Source organism: Tiliqua scincoides, chromosome 2, assembly GCF_035046505.1.
Source record: "Tiliqua scincoides isolate rTilSci1 chromosome 2, rTilSci1.hap2, whole genome shotgun sequence".
In the NCBI taxonomy this organism is placed as follows: domain Eukaryota; kingdom Metazoa; phylum Chordata; class Lepidosauria; order Squamata; family Scincidae; genus Tiliqua; species Tiliqua scincoides.
This window is the reverse complement of record NC_089822.1, coordinates 195,996,395-196,017,739: the sequence shown is the minus strand read 5'-3', so window position 1 is coordinate 196,017,739 and position 21,345 is coordinate 195,996,395. Positions and strand designations below refer to the sequence as shown.

At 43.9% G+C, this 21,345-nt stretch overlaps 1 protein-coding gene across 3 annotated transcripts; it reads right to left on the bottom strand.

The window, feature by feature from the left end:
* Positions 1 to 3,375: 3,375 nt before the first annotated feature.
* MFAP3 (microfibril associated protein 3) lies at positions 3,376 to 21,288 on the bottom strand. 3 transcript variants are annotated; one of them, XR_010793851.1, is made up of 5 exons: positions 21,246 to 21,288; positions 11,448 to 11,880; positions 9,684 to 10,336; positions 8,746 to 8,841; positions 3,376 to 6,348 (listed from the first exon to the last, which is right to left on the bottom strand). XR_010793851.1 is itself a non-coding variant. In XM_066616923.1 (4 exons), the coding sequence occupies exons 2-4, from the start codon at positions 11,728 to 11,730 to the stop codon at positions 8,803 to 8,805; spliced, it is 975 nt and encodes a 324-aa protein (XP_066473020.1). In that variant the 5' UTR covers positions 11,731 to 11,880; positions 21,246 to 21,288; the 3' UTR covers positions 8,256 to 8,802. The 3 variants fall into 3 exon arrangements, 2 of the variants coding, with proteins under 2 accessions (XP_066473020.1, XP_066473019.1); XM_066616923.1 differs by lacking the exon at positions 3,376 to 6,348 and having other exon boundaries at positions 8,256 to 8,841; XM_066616922.1 differs by lacking the exon at positions 3,376 to 6,348 and having other exon boundaries at positions 8,256 to 10,336.
* Between the last annotated feature and the right edge of the window lie 57 nt (positions 21,289 to 21,345).

Below are 21,345 nucleotides of genomic sequence, written 5' to 3'. Positions count from 1 at the left end.
CCAGCAGACACTCAACATCAATTCATTGCCCACCAGTGCATGCCTCCTTCCAGCATGCATCTTACTGTCCTTGTCCCCCCCCCCCCAATCTGCTGCTTTGTGTAAAGTGGCCACTAATTGGGATCCTGGGGGTACTGGAAGTTTTGTTTCCAGCACCCTTCCACCTGGTTATTTTACAGGAAATGACGGGGGAGAAAAGGCAGCAGCAACCCTGACTCTTTTCCTGAGCACTCTCCTGTGAGTGCTCAATAAAAGATTTTGGTGGTGGCAGTGCTGGAGAACAAGGAAGTTCTCCTCCCTTATGCAGTCAAGGAGGACATTTGGGAAGAGGATGGGGTAGCCAGGTAGAACTGGCAAGTTGGTGACATGCTAGGGGAACTGGTGGGCAGCAGGGGTTTTTTCCATCCGCTTGCTGCCCCTCCCAGCCTATCGCCTGAAGCAGTACATTCAGTGGGCCTCATAGCTGGGCCAGCCCTGATTCCATGCAATTTGGAATGCTTGCTGATGATCAGATCTCTGAACATGAAACCTGTGTCATGTGTGTGCAGGCACCTACTCCTAGCATGTAAAGACCTTTTTGTTCCAGAAGGTGGTCAAGGTATGCTTAACCAACATTGGTGCTGCAATGTTTTATGCTTTGACAGTTGGTTCTATGTTTAAAATTTCTGTACTGCTTTTAGTACGACAATTGTTTTCACCCTTGGCATTTGCGCACATTTTAACATTTTCCCTTGAATGCTTGTCAAAACACAAAGGAGAGATGCAAATATTTGAAAATAAAAGGAGGTGGTAAGTAAGGAATGAGTGCATAATGAGGAGCAATTCCATATATGGAATTCGTTCTCTGAATGATCTCTGTGTCTTAATCTCAAAGGAGCAGTCTTATATTTGGAGCTGACACTCATTCATGCATGCCTTGATCTCCCATGGGAATGGAACAAAGAGACTCTCATGGGTTTGTCCAGGGGCCAGTTAGGGTTCCCTTCTTTCGATGCCTGTGCCCTGGTTTTCATTTAGAGCTGTTATGAATGATATCCAGATTTTCATAGATTGTATTAATACAGTACTTGCCTATAAATATAAGAAGGTGCCTTACTATTACTCAGACCATCCAGCTCAGTTTTTTCTTCATTGATTAGCAGTAGTACTCCAGGGTTTCTGACCGGCCTTCCTTGAAATGGCATTGAACCTGCGAAAGGTTCATCCACACCAGTCATTTAGGGGACATCATGCAGCCAGCTGTCAGCTTGTCTTCATTCTTCTCTCAGCTAGCAATTCCTTGTATCAGGGATTGGCCACATGGAGCAATGGCTGAGGGTCCCTGTCCATCAATGGGTCAACCTTGTGGGGCTGATCCTCACAACCCTCCTTACTGGTGGCAGTGGTAGCATCAAACCTGCAAGTAGGGGCCAGGGCAGGCAGGAAACATCATGAGGGTCCAGTGCAGGGTTTTGGCCCAGAGTCCTCTGCAACTTAGTGCTAGAACATGAATCTGCTTTACCACTGAAATGTATATATTCCTTCCTTCAAAAATCTGAGTGCCAAATTTTGGCACAAAGTTGGTTTTTAATTTTTACTGAAGTAGAGTAGCCACAGGCTGCCACAAATCTCTTTCTGGTAACTTGTCCTGTTTGGTATGTCAGTTTAAAGTAACCACTGTGCATCTCTGTGTTAAAATGATGCCTCATAGCAATGGTCTCTGTCCCATCCATCTCCTAGTGGCTGTCATACTGGGCAGACTGCCTTAATTAAAAACAACACAGAGCATACTGTGCCTTTGTGAATTCACGGACACTCTGATTACCATTTGGGGTCCCCCAGGCAGATGGATGGACAGGTGTGCCACAGACATCTATATCTGCTAATTTGTTTTGGCATTAACGTCAGTTTGAATTTGAGTTGCACAAGAGTGTTGCTCCATTGATAAAACTCATTTTTGTTTTGAGGACAAATGATAGTCTACTAAGACTTGTTTTTTATTCCCTTGAATGGAACAAGCTGGCTAACTAATTAGCAACATCCACAGTATCTTTGAAACTAAAAAGGGTTTCAGATTGTCATACCCCTTTTCAGCAAAACATGAATCTTTCAGCCTCTGAAAGATTGTGATCATGTTCACAGGTATGCACGAACAATCTTTCTTTATTTGAATGGCTCTTATTTGATGTCATGAAAAAAGGAGGATAACCATACTCAAAATCACATCTTTTTCATGCTGCAGACATGCACCAGGGCACATCTGCATTCTTTCAGGGATGTAATCCAGCAGAAGAACTAGCAACATTTTGATTTTTTGTGTGATGGTGGCACTTGACTGTATTTTTATAATGCAATTGAAAAGTGGAGACGGGGCATTCTTATTCTAATTATTCTAATTTTCAGGATGAAATTATTCTAAGCAATTGTAATTGCTTGTTATTTAATCCAATATTCTGTCTGGTTTTATAGCTGGGTGTTTAGTTCCAGTTTTCATGTGCTAATTTGGCTTAGGAGGCCACTCCATGATTTGAGACTTACAGTGCAATTTATTCAGTGTTTAGTCTCAAATAAGCATGTCGAACAGTGTTCAGGGGGGTTTTTGTCTCAAAAAAGCACATATAGGACTGCAGCTTTACCTGTAATACAACTAGGATAAGTAATGACTCATTGGCATCAATGTGCTCTGTACATATAAAATCTGAAGAAAGTCTGCAAACAGGGGCAGCCAAAAAATCTGCTCCAGAAACCTCTATATTTTTTTCACTGTTCTCTCATTTACTGAAGAGTGTTGTATATTCTGAAATATTAGATCATGCATTTTAAGTGTTAAGTGATCCAAATAAAACATATTGTTCCACTTTTTCCTTAAGGAGTTATTCTCTCCTTGGCAAGAAATATTTTAGTTGTCGGTGTTATGATCTAACTCTCAATGGTCCTAAGAGCAATGCAAGATTTTGACACCCCTGGTATCTTACACTCATCCATTTTTCCCCCCAGCTTTTAAATTGTTCTATTTGCTGTGCAGACTTTGTTAATGAGGTGTTCCTTTTCTGAAATCCAGTTTTGTGACACAGATGGAATTTATGAAAAATAAACAAGAACCTGTACATTTAGCAAAGTGCCAATTAGATCTGCTGCAACACAGCTCTTACAGTTCAATTATTCTACAGCCACTTGTCTTTTGACCTTGGAGAATTTATTACAGATTGCCAAAGGGCTTTAGGACATCAAAACACATCAAAGACGTAAAGATATGGACAGACACTCAAATGATCAAATACTCTAGCAAACTTTCTCTGATTACATGAGAAGTTCACTGGCAACAGCTAATGCCAGTTATTTAAGAACTTTTATTGGACAGTTGGTCAGAGGAAACATAAAATCAGAAACACAATCCAGGCTTTTAATGATTGTTTTTATTCTGGGGAGAAACGTTGTATTTTATATGAAAGTATGAAAACCTATGCTGTTAACAGAAAACAAAGATGCAGAAATCTTCAGAATACAAATTACTTCAGCAGGATATTAGACAGTAACACTTCAGCTTTTTAATGCTACGTACAAAAATCAGGAGGCTAAGAAACAGGACAAGACAATCTCATGATTTACAAAAGACATTAGAAATAAGTAAACAGGTACAACTGGACATTCTGCAAGGGACATCTTTAAGGATGAATGGTAGCCCAGTGGCCTTTCTGGCATCACAAAACACAGCACACTATCACATGCAACTGCACCCCTGCCATAAGCAGTGAGTGGCACCAGTCAAACAGAAGTGGCTCATGAAGATGCCCCAATGCCAGCAAGTTGGTGTGGGCGGGAGCATGGGGGAAGAATGGGACAGGAACGAGAGCAGGAATGGGGTCAAGGGCAAGGGGCAGCTGTTGGCGGCAGCAGCTCTGCCATTATCTCATCCCCCTTTCCAGCTTTGAACCACCCCCCTGCATTCATCCATCTTTTGGGAAATGGGGCAGGGATGGCATGTGTCAAGGGAAGGGAAGCAGCAGCAGGTCTGCCATTATCGTATTCCCCCTTCCCAGTCTTGAACCACCTCCCTGGGTTCACTCAGAGTTGCACTAGTGAAAAAGCTGGTGCAGATCCAAGTAAATCTCTGGGAAGCAGAGGTTTACACCAAGGTCAAGGAACCTTGTTCTCTTCAAGAGGCCTTTAGGACTGCCCTCCTGAAGATACAGTGCATGCTCCATTGACATGACTGCATCGGTTGGGGGGAGAATTTATTTAGGAATGGGCATATAAAGTTGGTCACCTGAGGACTCCTACATTAATGTTTAGTTCACTGCATCAAACAAATGCAAACACCATCAATCTATTCCATATAAATTAATAACTTTGTCAACATTTTGTAAAGGTTTGTTAGAAAACTATCTGCACTTCACAACGCATTCCACACCATGCATCCAGTTCTAATAATTTTTTTAATCTACTCAGTGAAAATAATAGATCGGATGGTATCCTAAACTTAGTTAGCCACTAGGACTAATTTTGTTACACTGAACAGAGACAAGAGAAATTCCATACTTTTTATGCCCCAATCCTGACCAACTTTCTAGCACTGATGCAGCTGCAATGCAGTCCCAAGGTAGGAAAACATGCATTCCCTTACCTTGAGAAGGCCTCTGTGACTGCTCCCCTATGGCAGGAAGCTGTGTTGGTACAGCTGCATCAGCTGTGTTGGCACAGCTGCATCAGTGCTGGAAAGCTGGATAGGATTGGTCCCTTAGGGTGCAATCCTAACCCCTCATGTCAGTGCTCTCCAGCACTGACATAAGGGCAATGCAGCTCTGAGGTAAGGGAACAAACATTCCCTTACATTGAGGAGGCCTCCGTGAATGACACCCAACTGCAGGATGCAGCACATGTCCCATTGGCTGGAAAGTACTGACATAAGGGGTTAGGATTGCACCCCGAGTCATACAAGGAAGTCATTTACATAAGACTAAGGATGGGATACAATACATATCATGGAGCAAAATGAATATATGACTTAGAACTGAGAGAGAGAGAGAGAGAGAGAGAGAGAAAACCTTAGGCTACAGAGAAATACTGCCTTTTATTTTTAAGGTCTCTTTCTGGTGGACATTCTCTTTGATATATTACCTCTATCTAAAGCACTTCAGAAAGATAAGAACACACATTTGAATTTATCAACATTATTATTATTATTTTTCAAACGCCATGAGCACAAGAATTAAACAGGGCATGTTGAATGTATTTTCTGCAGACCCCACACCCACTTCCAGTATCTTTTGGTTTTCTGTCTTGCTACTTGCATGATGGAACCATTAGCACTGCTTTCTTTAAGCCCGCCAGACTGGAAACTCCATAAAAAGAAACCTTGATTTGCTAGTTATGTCTCCAAAGAATACAACACCATCAGGTTATGAAGGTACAGAGACCTTAAGTCCAGAAAGGAAAAATTATTATTATCTGATGTGATTATTTGGCCTATGAATGTATTCAACAATCATTTGAGTTGTCACTGCCATGCCAAATGCTACAGTGTTAAGGCGCAGCTGGATTTTTCAGAGAATTACGCTGGACTCAACTCTGAACAAGGAATGAAAACGGAAGAATTCTTTTGGGTGGAACACACAGCCTGTGGATTTCACCGTTGCAAAATTTAACTGGAAGGGCACAGGTTAATGGGATAAAAACCTTTAGTCTGTTTCCAGAGTTCAAAGAGCGTTTGCTCTTGGAAGATTGTAGGAATGTTCTCTTCTGACTGCAAATGGTGAGGTGCGTGATTAAACATTCAGACTGTTAACTTAATTGAACTGCTGAGATAGGTTTCCTGCACAGACTCAGGACTGCAGCATTTAGCATCAAACATGGCCAAATTCTAATGCTGTACTTCAGAACGTCTTCATCGAATAGCTGTATTGACCATTATCAGCACAGGGTTAGGGAATGAATTGGTCTCCTGTTCTAACCGAGAACTTCAGATAAGTTTATCTGTCAAGCAGTCTCATGAAGCCACTTTTGCCAGATTAGTTTATGTGAACATCTCAGTAACACAGCAGTACAGTCAAACTGCAATAGTTTGGCATCCAAGATGACAGCTTTCCTGATAGTTCCGCATCAAAATGGTTCCTGGCCACAGTGAGGCTGTGGAGGTGCTGGATGCGCTTGGTTCTGGCTGCATATCCTAGTGGAATGGTTGCTGGAGGTTAAGGGCCCTCGCCGACATCCAGGACCATAGAGCAGGCCTCACCCTGACAAGGCAGAGAAGTGTGCCTGAAGTGGGTTGAGGTGCAGTGAACACATGTCCAGGTAACAAGGACTTGACAAATGCTCCAAGCTGATGCAGCTGCTCAAGAGATGTTGGCAATGCTTCATTCCAGCATAGACCTGTTAGATGGGCACATTCAATAATTGGGGTAGCACTTAAGTCTCAAAATTACTGGATTATTGGAAATCTGCTGCATTTTAGGCTGCATTTATATACATTTACCTGGGACTACGTGACATTGTAGTGGACATATGTCTGAGTACACCTGTATAAGACTGCGCTGTTAGTCCCTGTCTTCAGGAAGGACTTAGGATAATGCAGGGAACATTGTGGAGCTAGGACTGAAAACAGGCAACATCTGTGCGTCAGAAGTGGGTTACCCCAATATGAAGAACACCTTCAGAGGTTAGGGATAAACTCCCTGTGTGAGACATATATTCTTACAGAAGTATATCCCTCTGGCAAGTGAATGATCATGCTAGTTTAACAATACAAATTTTTATGGGAAGAAATGCAAGGTAAATACTGACAGGTGAATAAGATTCAGATTTTCTCTCTTACAGTTGGGGTTCCTTGCCAATGACTTTGATTTCTGTCTGTCACCCACTTCAATGGTTATAAATGTAATATTAAATCCTCCTCAAAATCCTGCTCATTTCCCTTCAATGGCTGCCAGCTCAAATGATATTTTATGAATAGAATGGCAAGGAAAGAAGAAATTAAATGGGGTTCTTGTTGCCAAGTTGTTAAAATGATTTGGTAATAGATTTATAGCAGTTTAAAGAAATTAATTTGTGGAGTGCAGACAAGCCTTACATACATTAAATCCAAACTGAATGGAAAATGCAATTAAAGTGAAACACTTTTAAAATGTAAAAGAGAAGGGAAAACACCAAGTAATGAAAGCAGGAGACTATATTGATTTCCTAGGCCTCTGAGGGCATAATAAGCAGCAAAGACATTCATTCATATGGGTAACACACACAATTGGCTGACACAACAACACAACATGAAAGAAAAGAAAGCACAGGCCAAGCAGGTGGACAGACAGCCACATTCTTTCTCTTAAGGAAGGAGACAAACAAACCAGCAATTAATCCTCTTTCCATTACTCAGTTATCAGCTCAGCCTATTTTCTAATTCTACATGGCATAGTTTGGCCCTAGGAAGCTCCCTTTGGGTCAATTAATAGCATGGGAAAACGGGAGAAGATGGGAAGGGACAGGACCTGCTTGGTGTCATGTGCCAGCAATATGCTGAAGGAGGATTGGTCTACATGTGCAGCAGAACAACATGGTAGAACGGATTGCACCAATTTGAACTGCAGGTGAGGCAGCTACACTTTGGAGTGCTCCCTTTTGTTGAAAACTCCCTGCAAATAAAAAACCAGAAAAGCCAACAAAGGGCTGTGCAAGAATCTCTCTCTTCAATAAGGCTAGGTTTCTATCTGCAGGAACTTATTTTATGCGAGGAAACATTCAGAAGTGGTAGTCCCTACCTGTGGTCTGAAATGGTACAGTTCACTGTACCACTCGATGCATGTATAGACACACCTAAATCTCATTCTTAGATAGAGGTCACTCAGGATGATAGCCACATGTCCTTTATGGAGCACAGCAATATTAGTTCCAGCTAAAGAGACACCATATCACTGAGTGGGTGTAATAGTCTCCTGATAGCTCTAAGCATCAGCAGGGAGCTGCAAATTTCAGCAATGGGATGATTGAGGGAAGCTGCTATGCCCCTTTCCACTAAAAACTGCTACTCCCAGACTCTTATCGACCCACCCAAGACCTCCTGGCACCTGAGGCAGCAAGCCACTTGCTGCTCCCCCTTACTTCATGATGTGGCAACTTCTGCTTCTCCAACAGTCTAGCCCAGGGGTGCTCAAACTTTCAACTTTAGGGATGTTGGACCTTTAACAAGTGTATAGAAGAGAGAATTTCAACAGGTGTAGCTTGTTATCTGTGGGATGACAAGTTGCACCTGCTGAAATTCTCTCTTCTATACACTTTTTAAAGGTCCAGCATCCCTAAAGTTGAAAGTTTGAGCACCCCTGGTCTAGCCCATGGCTCTCTTCTCCTCCAAACTTCTGTTTGCCCCTTTGTATTCCAATCCAGAGGAGGAGGAAGATCAGTGAAGGAAAGGGGGTGGATGGAGGTAGGCAGTCCCCAACAATCTGCTTCTTGAGGCAATGGCTTCAGTTGATCTCATGGATGAACCGCTCTGGACACCTTTCTCATTCCTCCCAGAGCAGAATGACGTTTCTCCTCCCCCAGTTCTCTGCTCAGAATAGCAGGCTCCTGCAACTGTTTTCATCTTTTTTAACTGTTACAAGAAACATCATCTAGTTTGTCTAGGAGCAGAGTCCTAGGAACATTCCTCTCCCTTATTGAGGGAAAAGTGCCTGAGAAAGCTGGGTTTTCTTATTTTCTTTTTCTTTTCAGTGTCTGGGTTTATTTATTGCAGACCCATTGACAAGATCATAACTTTTTAGTTATGCTGCTGTTCCCTACCTCATGGCAATGCTGATGGCACTAGAATATTTTGGCAGGTCAGTCAGCACTCCAGTTTCAGTAGACGATACTCATAGTGCTGACATCTTGAGTTGCCTTGAAAAAGAAACAAAAAGCACCTCAGAACACTTGGCAATTAGCACCAAATAAATGGCCAAGTATAAGTTCTTGGCTGTAGTGAGAGATTCAGATGCCAAAATCTGCATTCAGGTTTCCATTTTCTAGTTCTAGTGTTGCATCTGAGTGCAACATAGGCAAGCATAGAAAAATGATAGCTCTGGTTTTTTTTCTAGCTTCCCAGAATTGTTTTGAAACCATCGAATAAACCCTTACTCTTGCTACAGTACTTAGGATACACGAGCATTATCTCATAAATTCAGATTTGCTGAACCAGACTGTCACACACTGAAATTAGCATTACATGGGCACATTTAGGAATCTGAGTTTTCTTGTAGATGTGGGAAAAACAGTTCATATTAACTGATTTTTGGTTTGTTTAGGGTCTTCTGATAAAATACTTGAGATGATCAAAGATTGGGACAAAAAATTCATTTTGTATAATGCTCCCAATAGTATGTGCAATAACACTCTTGCTAAGGAGAATTTTAAAACAATTTCTCCTAAGTTGGTTTTCAATCTGTAGATGAACATAGCTATGTAACAGAACACCAATCCACCTTTCTGCTATCTGGTTTGGCACCTTCTAGTCTCTGGAGCAATTAACACACACAGGCACACACCCTAGTTTTTGTGCATTTGTAACTCTGCTGTTCCGTTTCTCTTAAAATGTTCAAGAAATCAGATGCTGCATTTATACATATGCCTTTGCGGCTCTATTTGGATTAAGCACAGGCTTCCTCTTCAGAAGGTATGGAGGGGACACTGTCATGGGAAACAGTGTCAATGCTTTGTGCTTCTGACTGAAGGTGGACTGATACCTCAACAGCTATTTCTTTGCCATGGTCATTCACCGAGCCATCATCCGAATCCCCTGCTGGGGAATGACTACGCTTGATTTCTGGGTTTAAGGGGTACAGTGCCTCTTGAGCACCAAGGGCCTGGGTCTGTTTGACTCCATCTACAACTTCATCGGGGTCATCAACTCGCACTGCTTCAAAAATCTCTTCCATGAAGGCCCTACAGTTCAAAATTAGTGGTGGAAGAGGGATACTTCTGGCCAATTCTTCGATGTAGCGAGCAAATTCCATGGTCTTAAACTGGGTGACTTTGGCCAGTTCAAGAGTCTTGGCAGAGGTAATGATAGGAATGCGTTTGGCAATTTCAAAGGCCTTCTGCAGCTTCTCAGCTCCTTCTGTCCTGAAGAACTCATTGATGGCCTTCTCTGTCTTGCGGAGATGGCTGCTCATCATGCACAAACGTGTTATATTTAAGATCAAGGTGATAGTAAAGGCAACAAGGCAGACAATCATGTAGTAGATGCCCATGTCCCCAGATGTGGAGACCACCCTGAGGGTGACAGAGTAATACAAAATGCCATTTTCATTAGTAGCAACACAAGTGTATCGCCCCCGGTCACCAAAAGTTACACTTGTGATATTAAGGACAGTATCGGAAATCAACCATCTTCCATCTAAAGACAAAAATACAAGAGTTTACTATACTGTTACAGATTTATAGTTAATACTTTACATATTGTCACCACAGAGAGACAGCAGCTCACCAGGGTTGCATACAGGAATTTTCCTCTGCCCTACCTGGGATCACAGAGCTTGAATCTACAATTTTCTTCATACAAAGCATGTACTCTACTACTGAGTTGGAGGCTTCTCATAATACCTTATGAATAGGGCCTCTAAGCAGGGGGCAATACAAGATAGGACAGATGGACAACTCACAACATGTAAATGTGAGCCTTTTAGTTAACCAAGGCCAAATACGTTTACAGGCAGCCCAATTCTGAGCTGCCCAGAGCTTGGGGCTGCTTTAGCGCCAAAATGGCTACTGCGGCATCCAACATGCAACCAGGGCAGCCTGCAGTGGCTCCTTGGGGATAGGGGACTTTCATCCCCTTCCCCTGGGTAAGAGAAATAGCCCTGCAATGGGGCTACTTGATTCTGCAGTGGCTTTAAAGCCGGTGCAGAATTGGAGAATCCCTTGTCAGGCCACGCGGCCTTACATGGGGCTCAGGGTCTGGTGGAGACAAGCTCAACTGGTCCCACCCTCCTCCCTTCCCCCGCCACGCCTCCCTCCTGCCCTCCCCCTACCTTGAAAAGCCCCCCCCCCACGATTACTCACCTCTCCACCGCCTGGCAGCAGATGGCCTCGCACTGACGGTAGCCCAGTGTGGGCTCGCACTGGGCCAACACCTGCGCTCAGCCAGCACTAACCATTGCAAATGTGCTTTATGGCACATTTGTGATGGTGTGTGCCAGTGGTAAACTGGTACGTGGAGCTCAGAATTGGGCTCCTAGTCAATAAAATATTTTAATACTAGAGAGGTCAATGGTTCAAATAATGATACTAAAACAAATCTAAAAACCCGATTGTGATTGTTGATTTATCTTTTGCAGTAATAGAAAGTAATAAACCAGCAAGCACTAGTTAAAGGAGGTCAATAATCCAGAAGGAATGGTTTTCCTTTCATGTATCTTAAAAAAATAAAGTGTGATGAATTGCAAAGGTCCAGATAATTACAGTACATCTGGTCTATTGCATCAAGCTAGGAAAATACTACCACTTACCTCCTCCATTATGCTCTAGCAGATTTCCTTTTGAGTTATACCAAAGGATGGAGTCATACGAGCTTGTGTTCAGCTTGCATTGAATAAAAGCATAGTTCCCCTCTTTCACTATGACATCCTGTGCTACAGATGATTTTGCCAAGGCTCGTAAGATGGGAAGAAATGATGCGTTGAGCGGCAGGAACCTTGTCCCAGATGGAACTGTCAGGTTGGTGGCCACATTTTCTAGTGCAAAAACACTAGATCCAAGAACCAGAGTTAAGAGGCAACAACTGAGCTTCATGGAAGCGTAAATAACGAGAAAAAACACTAAGAGCCAAGGCAGGTTGTTTACAAAGAATTCACTGCATTATGCTGGTCACCAAAGCTCTTGACTGATTCAGCAGCAGACAAATGTTGAAGATTTTTGTTTACACATGAACGGAACATCCAACTGCAAATGTAAAAGCATGAGTAAAGGTTATTAACAATGCAAAGCTTTACAATTTTCAAATGCAAACACCTAGTAAACAGACTCCATGGTGGAATTATGAAAAATAAAGTCTCAGCTGACTTGGCCTGAGATTAAAGTGAACATCTGTTAGTGCAATCACAAACTGATTGGTGATTCACATACAATAGAGTAGCATTTCTCAAACTGTGGGTCATGACCCAATGTGCGATGGATTGTGAACCCACGTGCTGCACCATGATGCAATGCTGCCTATAGCGTTGCAATGCTTTCTTGGGATCCCCAAGAGACTGCTTCCTGGTTGCGCCAAATGTCCTGCGGAAGCAACCAGAAGCAACTTGTGGTTTGTGGACACAACTTCTGGTTTGAACTGAAGTCACTTCCAGTCACTTCTGCAGGGCATTCTGGGGCCTGCGAAGGCCAATTGCTTTGGTTGCACTCCTTTTCTCCTCCTGTGTGACAAGTGAATCAGGTTGGGCAGCCCAATCCTGAGCTGCCTGGAGCGTGGGGCTGCCACAGCGCCAAAATTGCTACTGTGGCATCCAACGCGCAACCAGGCAACCCACAGCAGCTCAGGGGAAGGGGACTTTTGTCCCCTTCCCAGGGGTAAGAGAAGTAGCTACCCAATTTTGCAGTGGCTCTTGAGCTGGAAGTGAATTGAGAGTCCCATGTTGAACCACGCAGCCTGACATGGGGCTCAGGATCCAGTGGAGCCGAACTCCACCTGTCCCACCCTCCGCTCGCCCCACTCCCTCCCTCCGCCACACTTCCCCCTACCCTGGAACACCTCCTCTCCACTTCCCCTCACTCACCTCTCTGCTGCCTGCAGGACTGAGCAACAGCCAGCTTCCCACTGGTGCTGCCCAGTGCAAGCTTGCACTGGACCAGCTCTGGCGCTCAGCCGGCGCTAACCCTTGAAAACATGCTTAACCGCATGGATCGGTGTTAAGCTGGTGCACCGAGCTCAGGTACTCACAAAATCTGCTTGCACCTTGTTCAAGAAAAGCCAGCTATGAACATAGTTTCCAGTTAAGGAATGGAGCCTTATTCCTCTTGGTATTTCCTCATGTTAGGAACTTGCCTCTGGTTACCATCTCAGACTCACTATCTGTTCTTTTCAAGGGTTCTCTTCACAAAGCAAATGATACAATATGAGGAATGTGTATAACATTTTAAAAAAATTATTGTGTTAAAAAGCAGACCAGTCAAATTTCTGAAATGTGGAAAAGCTGCAAAGTTACATGGTTTGGAGAAGTAGAGATAAAATGCAACTTATAAAAGCACTTGCATGGCCTATTAGCTCTCATGTTCTATGCTCAACATGCTCCAATATAGACCCATTTTATGGACATTCACAAAAATGCACTTACAATTAATTGCCAATGTCAAATGCAAGTCTGCTTCTCTAAGCCCTTAATACAGGTGTAACCTATTTGACCATGGATTTTTTATCTGCTGATTTGTCTCAACTTGAATGGGGTGGGGGGAACAGAAAGTCACACATACCTTTGCCTGCTTTGCCCTGTGCTGGCCTCTGCTCCATTTCCAGGCAGCCCAAAACACTGCAAAAAGGCTCAGGCAGGGATATAGCACTGGAGCCATGGAAGAGGTTCCCCTTGTGAAGGAACAGTAACACTCTTGGAGCCCCTGAGCCAGCAAAGAGGCTGAAAGGGGGGGAAGAAAACCTCTGTAGCCAGAGCAAGGTAGAGTGCTTGCGCGCGCGCGCGCTCTCTCTCTCTCTCTCTCTCACACACACTCACACTCAGAGGGGCAGGTGTGGTAGCAACAGAGGGGATTGCTTTAAAAAACCCAGGGAGTGTTTGCCCAATTCCACCCCCCCCCCATGAGATGGTGCAGGCTCTCCGTGCTCCAGCCTACAGAAACAAAACAGCCAGCAAGCAAGCCTTCCCAGCAAGCAAAGCATGAGATTTAGGCTACAATCCTCTCCGAACTTTCCTGGAAGTAAGCCTCATTGATTACAATGGGGTTTACTTCTGAGTAGAAATGCATAGGTCTGGACTCTTAAAAGCTCAACATCCCACCTGTGAAAGGGGAAGGAGGAGGAGGAGGCAGAGGGGATTGATAACAGCTGCCTTAGTTTCCTTCCAGCCCCAAGTGTCAGGCTGCAGTGTATTTGCTTAACTCTATGGAATTTAGCACAATGAGTTTTTTTGCCGGGTCACAGAGGGAACTAAGGCGTATAAATAGGCTCCACCTGTACACGTCTTCCTGCCACTTCTCCAAAAGGGGTGTTGGACCCTGCAACTTCAGTCCCTACACCTGCAGTTTTCAAACTCGCAGGACGTTTGAATCCCGCAGTAAGTCTTTGCGGGGGCGGGGGGGAGACAGCAGTGCAATCCTCAGGATCGTGCCTCTCAGGCACTTGCCCAAGCCCCCTGCAGTCCCCTGGGGGTGCGGGGAGCCCTGAAGGCAGGGACTGGTCAAAAGGGGAAGTGGGGCGATCACGTACCGCTTCTGGTTTAGCACAGCGGAGCGCGATCATTCAGCTGTCACCTTCCCTGACCCAGGGAGCCCCGCCGAAGGTCACACAGGGCTCCCCGCACCCCCGGGGGGCTGCAGGGGGCTTGGGCAAGTGCACCAAGCCCTTGCAGCCCCCTAAGCAGCACGATCCTGGGGATCATGCTGCTGCCTCCTCCCTGGTTCCTGGCTGCCCCCACCCCTTAAGGGGAAAGGGACAAGGACCCTCAGGCTGGAGCATCGCAATGTCCCAGTTTGAATACCACTACCCTACACCAAAGCAACTGGGGGAGAGGGAACACGTGGGTGTGTGCTAATGTACGTGCAAGATTTTTATTCTCGGGGTGATGGAAAAAGGCAGCATGTGAGCACCAGTTGGGCCAGGACTAGGCTGAAAGTTTCCTATGGAATACAGCCATCTGGGAGATTTCCAACATTTTTCACAGGATGACACACAACAATCTCTAATGCTATAGTCCTATTATGTAGGACAGTGTTTCACAAACTGTGGGTCGGGACCCACTAGGTGGGTCGCAAGCCAATTTCAAATGGGTCCCCATTCATTTCAATATTTTACTTTTAATATATTAGACTTGATGCTACCATGGTATGTGACTGCATTTGGGGTAATATTACAGACCCGTACTTATAACAAGCTACTATGTATATTTTTTTTTAACAATGATAGTAAATTGAACTTACTCCTGGGTAAGTGTGGGTAGGATTGCAGCCGTTCATGACATCACTTCCAGTGTGTCCTGACAGACTGTCATTCTAAAAGTGGGTCCTGGTGTTAAATGTGTGAGAACCACTGATGTAGGAGGAAAAAAAGACTGGTTCACGGAACTTTACAAATATTAAATGAATGCTTCACCAAAATTTTATACAGAATTAGGAGTGCTTAAGTTACCCTGAAAATCAATAGGCTTAAGCCCACTTTGTATTAGACTTCAGCCAGTGATTTTATTGAAGTTAAAAGAGCAACAAATGATCATACTATTTAGAAGCACTTTCTAATGTTTGTCCATAGACTACTCTACTGAATGACTACACATAGCAAGATGAAGAAAAAATTCTATGTACCTTTAACATGCAGACTGGCTTCATCAATCTAACCATACTTAAGACTCTGAGCACTCTTTTATATCTCAGATGATCTAGGATAATTGAAATATTAATTCTGATAGCAATCAAGACTCTGATGCATTAACTGTTTATGTGACCCACCAAATATTATGTTTAAACTTCTAAATTTTACACCTCAAATAGTAATCTCATGAAGCCTCCTCCATGCCATTTCTTGTGTGGTGCTTTCTCTCCTGCAGCTTCTAAGGGCCCAATCTTTAACCAACTTTCCAGCACTGATGCAGCCGCAACGCAGCTCCAAGAAAGGGAACAAACATTCCATTACACTGAGGAGGCCTTTGTGGCTGTCTTCCCAGTGCAGGATGCAATGCATGACCTGTTGGCAGAGCAGCATCAATCCTAGAAAATGGGATAAGATTGGGCCCTAATAGGTGAAAGAGTCTAGATAGGTGTCAGCCATCCTCTTTTAAGTCTCTCTCTCTCTCTCTCTCTCTCTCTCTCTCTCACACACACACACACACACACACACACACTTTTTAAATGTGTGTTTACTTTTTGATATATTTGATTCGGATACTTTTCTTATTTTTTTGGTAACTATTGCATAGAGTTTTTTACTGTAATTTTTTCCCCTTAGATTACTTTCAGCCTCAACCAGCACATGAAGACTTTCTTTCCCCTCCATTCCCATCCCTTTCTATTCATGTTTTTATTTCAATTGCAAGCTGGAGGGCAGGGGCCCATTTCTTTTATGTACAGCTCCTAGTATAGTATAAGCATTTTTACAAGCAATAAATAATGAAGAAGCTGATGCTATTTTTTAAAAAAAGAATTCATTTCTTTCATTCAACTCATGTGGTCTCCCCCTCAGCTTATATTATGTTACTTAAGAAATTGGTTCATCAAATTTTATTGGCTCCATTTATGAGGCAACACTAAAACCCCTGCTTGTTACATTGTAACCGAGGAACAAACAACGAGTTACGCTTTCTCTCAAAGACTGAGATAATTATCTACAGTAATTGCATATGTTCCCCCGTATATTGTACAGAGTTTCAATAATGCACAGCAGTGGTGGTGACGGGTCACTGGATTTGCCATTAAATCTTTCAGTGTTTGATTTATTAAATTGCTTTTCTCATCTTCTTTCATGCAAACCCATTAGTGTTAAGCAAGATCTTTTATTGCTAGGTTTTGAAAAAATCAACAAGATGTGAATTTTTTTTTATGACAGTCATCATACTTGTATAAAACAGCTGCTGCTGTTGATAAGACACAAGGAGGGAAAATATACTGTAATGTTCTAAAACTAAAAAAATACGAAAATGTTCATAGCACATAGTTGTTATATTGTATTGGCAACCTTCAGTCTTGGAAGACTATGGTATCGCGCTCTGAAAGGTGGTTCTGGCACAGCGTCTAGTGTGGCTGAAAAGGCCAATCCGGGAGTGACAATCCCTTCCACACCGGGAGCAAGTGCAGTCTGTCCCTGGTTTGTCTCCCTGGCTATGGGCCTTCCTTCTTTGCCTCAGACTGCTGGCAAAGTGTCTCTTCAAACTGGGAAAGGCCATGCTGCACAGCCTGCCTCCAAGCGGACCGCTCAAGAGGCCAGGGTTTCCCACCTGTTGAGGTCTACTCCTAAGGCCTTCAGATCCCTCTTGTAGATGTCCTTGTATCGCAGCTGTGGTCTACCTGTAGGGCGCTTTCCTTGCATGAGTTCTCCATAGAGGAGATCCTTTGGGATCCGGCCATCATCCATTCTCACGACATGACTGAGCCAACACAGGCATCTATGTTTCAGCAGTGCATACATGCTAGGGATTCCAGCACGTTCCCTGCTTTAATGTTCAGTCATATTTAATCTCCCTGAACAATATAACCTGTATGTGCAGTGACACACAATTCAGATTGAACTGCTCACCCAGCTGGAGAAATGTTTCATTTTGATATGCTCAATTTTATGCAGTGCAACACAGAAAGGCACAAAACACAAAAAGAATCATCACAACACAGAAAGAAGCACATACCCAGGGTTCTACAGTTATCTTAGTACAATATGTCTCAAACCCCGGGTAGTGACCTGATTTGTAGGTGACTCTTGAACCTGAAACTGACAGCTGATGAGGAAAATGTATTGAGCCCTATGGAAAGTGAAACTAAGGCTGCAATCCTAACCTCATTTTCCTGTGAGTAAGTCCCATTGAACACAATAGGACTTACTTCTGAGTAGACTTGCTTACAGTAGATATGTACAGGTTTACTCATGAGTAGGCAAATGTGCCTCAGTCCACTTTGAAGGGCAGTCTAAGAGGAAATCAAGGCCATCAGAATGGTCCTAATTCAATGAATGCAGGCCTCAAAAGCTTCTCAAGAAGGAAATCACCTCCAAGCAGACAAGGAAAATGTACTGAACCTTACAGAAAGTGAAATTGAGCCACTCGTGCATATTTACTCATGAGTAGACAAACATGCCTCAGCTCCTATCTAAGGCCAGGTGAAGGAGAACTCAAGGTCAACAAAATGGCATGACCAGATGAATGTGGAGCTCAACAAATGCTTCAGAAGGCACTCCCCCATAGTAGAAAGGATAAAAACAAAATCTTGAGCAGCTGGTAAAGTGAAACTTTTTTTTAGGCTGCAATCCTAACCACACTTTCCTGAGAGTAAGCCCCGTTAAACAAAATAGGACTTACTTCTGAGTAGACCTGGTTAGGATTGTGCCCCATTGGCACATGCAATATCACAGCACACAGGCTCAAAGCACTGAAAACAGCCTAACAACATGGAACATGACCTAGTTATAAAAATCCCACAATGATGAATCTGTGCATATCATCCTATTATATTGTGGATCCCCTGCAACCAGACTCCAAGATGTAATAAGAGAAAGCTTATTCCAAACTTATACAATTCCCTAGTTCTGAGTATAACATAACACAATGGTCTTCATTTGTGCCACGACCCCAATAAATAAAGAATGAGACTGAGGACCCACCGTTGGTCCCAGCCCCCTCCTGGGACCCTATCTGCCCACTCCCTGCCCCCTTTATGCCCTTCCAGCACCATTCACTGTAACTACATATCCTTATTACAGAGAGCAGAATAAGTTACCATGAAGCAGGCTCTAGTGAAAGCTACTGAGCAGGACTGGGGCATGATCTTATGGTACAAAAAGGGGGTACACCAGATGCCTACCCCTTTACATCTTAGTGCTCTAGTCTGGTAGACTTCAACTTTTTTTGTTCCCTTAAGCTGCCACCAACAGAGGCTTCGCAAACCCATTGGGGTCCCAACCCCAAGGTTGAAGAACACTAAAATAATTGATGTGTTATTTTGAAGTAGATCATCTAGTTAGATAAAATGTGTTTTTCCCCCCAGAAATAACACATAGGAGGCCTCCCTTCCTTTGAAGGCATAAGATGGTTGGTCAAAACACCTCAGATACTGACTCCCAGTTTCGCATAGATGCGCCATTGACCCTTACCTATCTGTCATATACTGCCCACAGGGCTGACATCTTAAAAAAAATGGAATGCCAATGCTCAAGAATTTAACATATAATACAAGTCCCATCTGCCATAATGCAATTACAATGAATAAAACATGGTGTGTTTTTTTAAAAGCAGTTACATGAATTGAACTGTAAAGCCTGATGGTGCCATAGCATCAAACACGAACCATGCCCAAACACAACTGACACAACTGCTTTTTTACCTTCCCTTGCTAATGAATAACACAGATATTCATTACATCACAGAAACACAACACTGAAAAGTTGCAGTGATATTAGTTACTAAGGACTCACAAAGATATCAAAAAAATACTGTTAATGCTTTGGGTTTTGGCAGCTGTTTGCTCTGACTCACATGGCTCTCCAAGTACAGACTAGAATTGCCAAACTGCAACCTGGAGAATGTACATTACCTTTAAATGCACTGATAAATTCAGGGACAAGGGAACCAAAACTGTGCCTGGATAGTCCTCCTGTGACTGCTTTAGCTGCCTTCCTCTCCCACCTGCAGTAATGTGGAGTCCTGCCTGCTGCTGCTACAAGCAGCAATTTCAGAAAGAAATCTTTCCTAGTCCTGTTATCTAACATTGACTATGCAGAGGCTGTCAAGGACTACTCTGTGACCTACAACCTACTAAACATGACAGAGCACCTGCTGCCACTAAAATGTTGTTTAAAACAAACCTGGAAGGTAGAGTGTCCTGGCTATGCACAACTCCTCTGAGAACATTTGACCTGCAAAGCCATTTGAATAGCACTGTTTAACTAGTAACAGGGCAATTTATGACAGAGGCAGCACCAGCCATTAATTGACTCGTTCAAGTAGGAAAAACACATTTTTGTGGATAACCTCCTTTAGGCCCTGGAAAACCAATAAGCTTCAAAGGTGTCCAGCCAAATACTTTTTTAGTTAATTTACAGTATACCCCAGTTTTCTGCATCAAAGAGCACTCATTGGCAACCTTCAGTCTCGAAAGACTATGGTATAAGCCTACAGCACCTGGTATTCCCAGGCTGTCTCCCATCCAAGTACTAACCAGGCCTGACCCTGCTTAGCTTCCTTACATTTAAAATAACACTTTTCAGATGCAGTATAAACCTTATAGACAAGTGACTTTTAACCTTTTCCGCTCATAGCTCACTGGCAAGGCACTAAAATGATCAAGACACACCATCTGTTTTTTTACAATTGACAAGGCACACCCTACTGCCACTGGGGGGCTCACAACCCCCAATGGCCTGACCAATTCATGACCCTCTCCCAAATTCCTACAGCACACCTGGGGGCCATTTGCAGCACACCAGTGTGCCAAGGCACAGTGGTTGAAAATAGCTGTAGACCTTACCACATTCACCAGTTTCCACTTTGACATTTCCCATAGGGATGTGCAGTGGGTGGGGAGGCAGGGGCTTCCCAGAGGAGTCCTTCAAAAAGCACTGTCTCTGTGTGCAGTGCACAAGCACTCACAACCTACAGTGCTATGGGCACAGTTTGTGAGTGCCTGCATGCCTCACACAGTGTCAGTGCTTTCTGAAGTTCTCAGGTGGGAAGCCTCTGCCTCCCCAACCATTCTCATGGCCCATTCACCCCCCCTGTTTCCTCCCCCCACCATCTCCCATGCCTCATTCTCTTGCCTGTTCAGAGTCTGCTTCTAGTGCTACTAGCATTTTTTTAAAAATCAAACATGACAAGCCTCCTGTATCCTAAATAAAGCCCCATAAACACTGATAGTGCTATTTAAATGATAATAATAGCAGCAGCAACCTTGTATTAGTCAACTTCCCAGGGCTATATCTTCATTGATAGTCCCTAAGCAGACCCCTCTTCTCTGCCCCCCCCTTGTAAAGCACTCCCAAAGGCCCCCCAGCTGAAGTTAAAAGCACTCCCACCCTCCAAAACCACGTGATTATTATCCCTCAGGACAAAGCCTCCCAACACACACTACGTCATGGTTGAGCATCATGACGTCACGCCCCTACTTCAAAGCACCCCACGCGTCACTGCAGCACCTATGACGAAGGGTCATGGCCGTGTGCTGGGCGCAGTGTGCTCAGAGTCTACTCAGAAGTCTACTCAGAAGTAAGTCCCACTGTGGTCAATGGGTCTTACTCCCAGGTAAATGTAGATATGATTGCAGCCTCAATCGCTCACTCAATCCTGTCCACACTTTCCTGGGAGTAAGCCCCATTGACCATAAGGGGATTTACTTCTGAGTAGACATGCATAAGATTGGGCTGTCACTCACCCACCCCGACCCCAATCCAGACATACCCCTCCTCCTGTTCCTGGTGCTGCTTCTTCCCCTTTCCAGCCGACAGCGACTTCACTGCGCATGCGCAACCTCCGCTGGGAGTCGCCTTCAGCTCTCACC

What these genes read in the sequence shown, in the direction of transcription:
- MFAP3 (XM_066616922.1), bottom strand. Translation starts at nt 11,730, where the DNA reads ATGAAGCTCAGTTGTTGCCTCTTAACTCTGGTTCTTGGATCTAGTGTT. An exon ending in GCTAGAGCATAATGGAGGAG is followed by an intron (nt 10,337 to 11,447) that starts GTAAGTGGTAGT and finishes TTTTGTCTTTAG; the next exon opens with ATGGAAGATGGTTGATTTCC.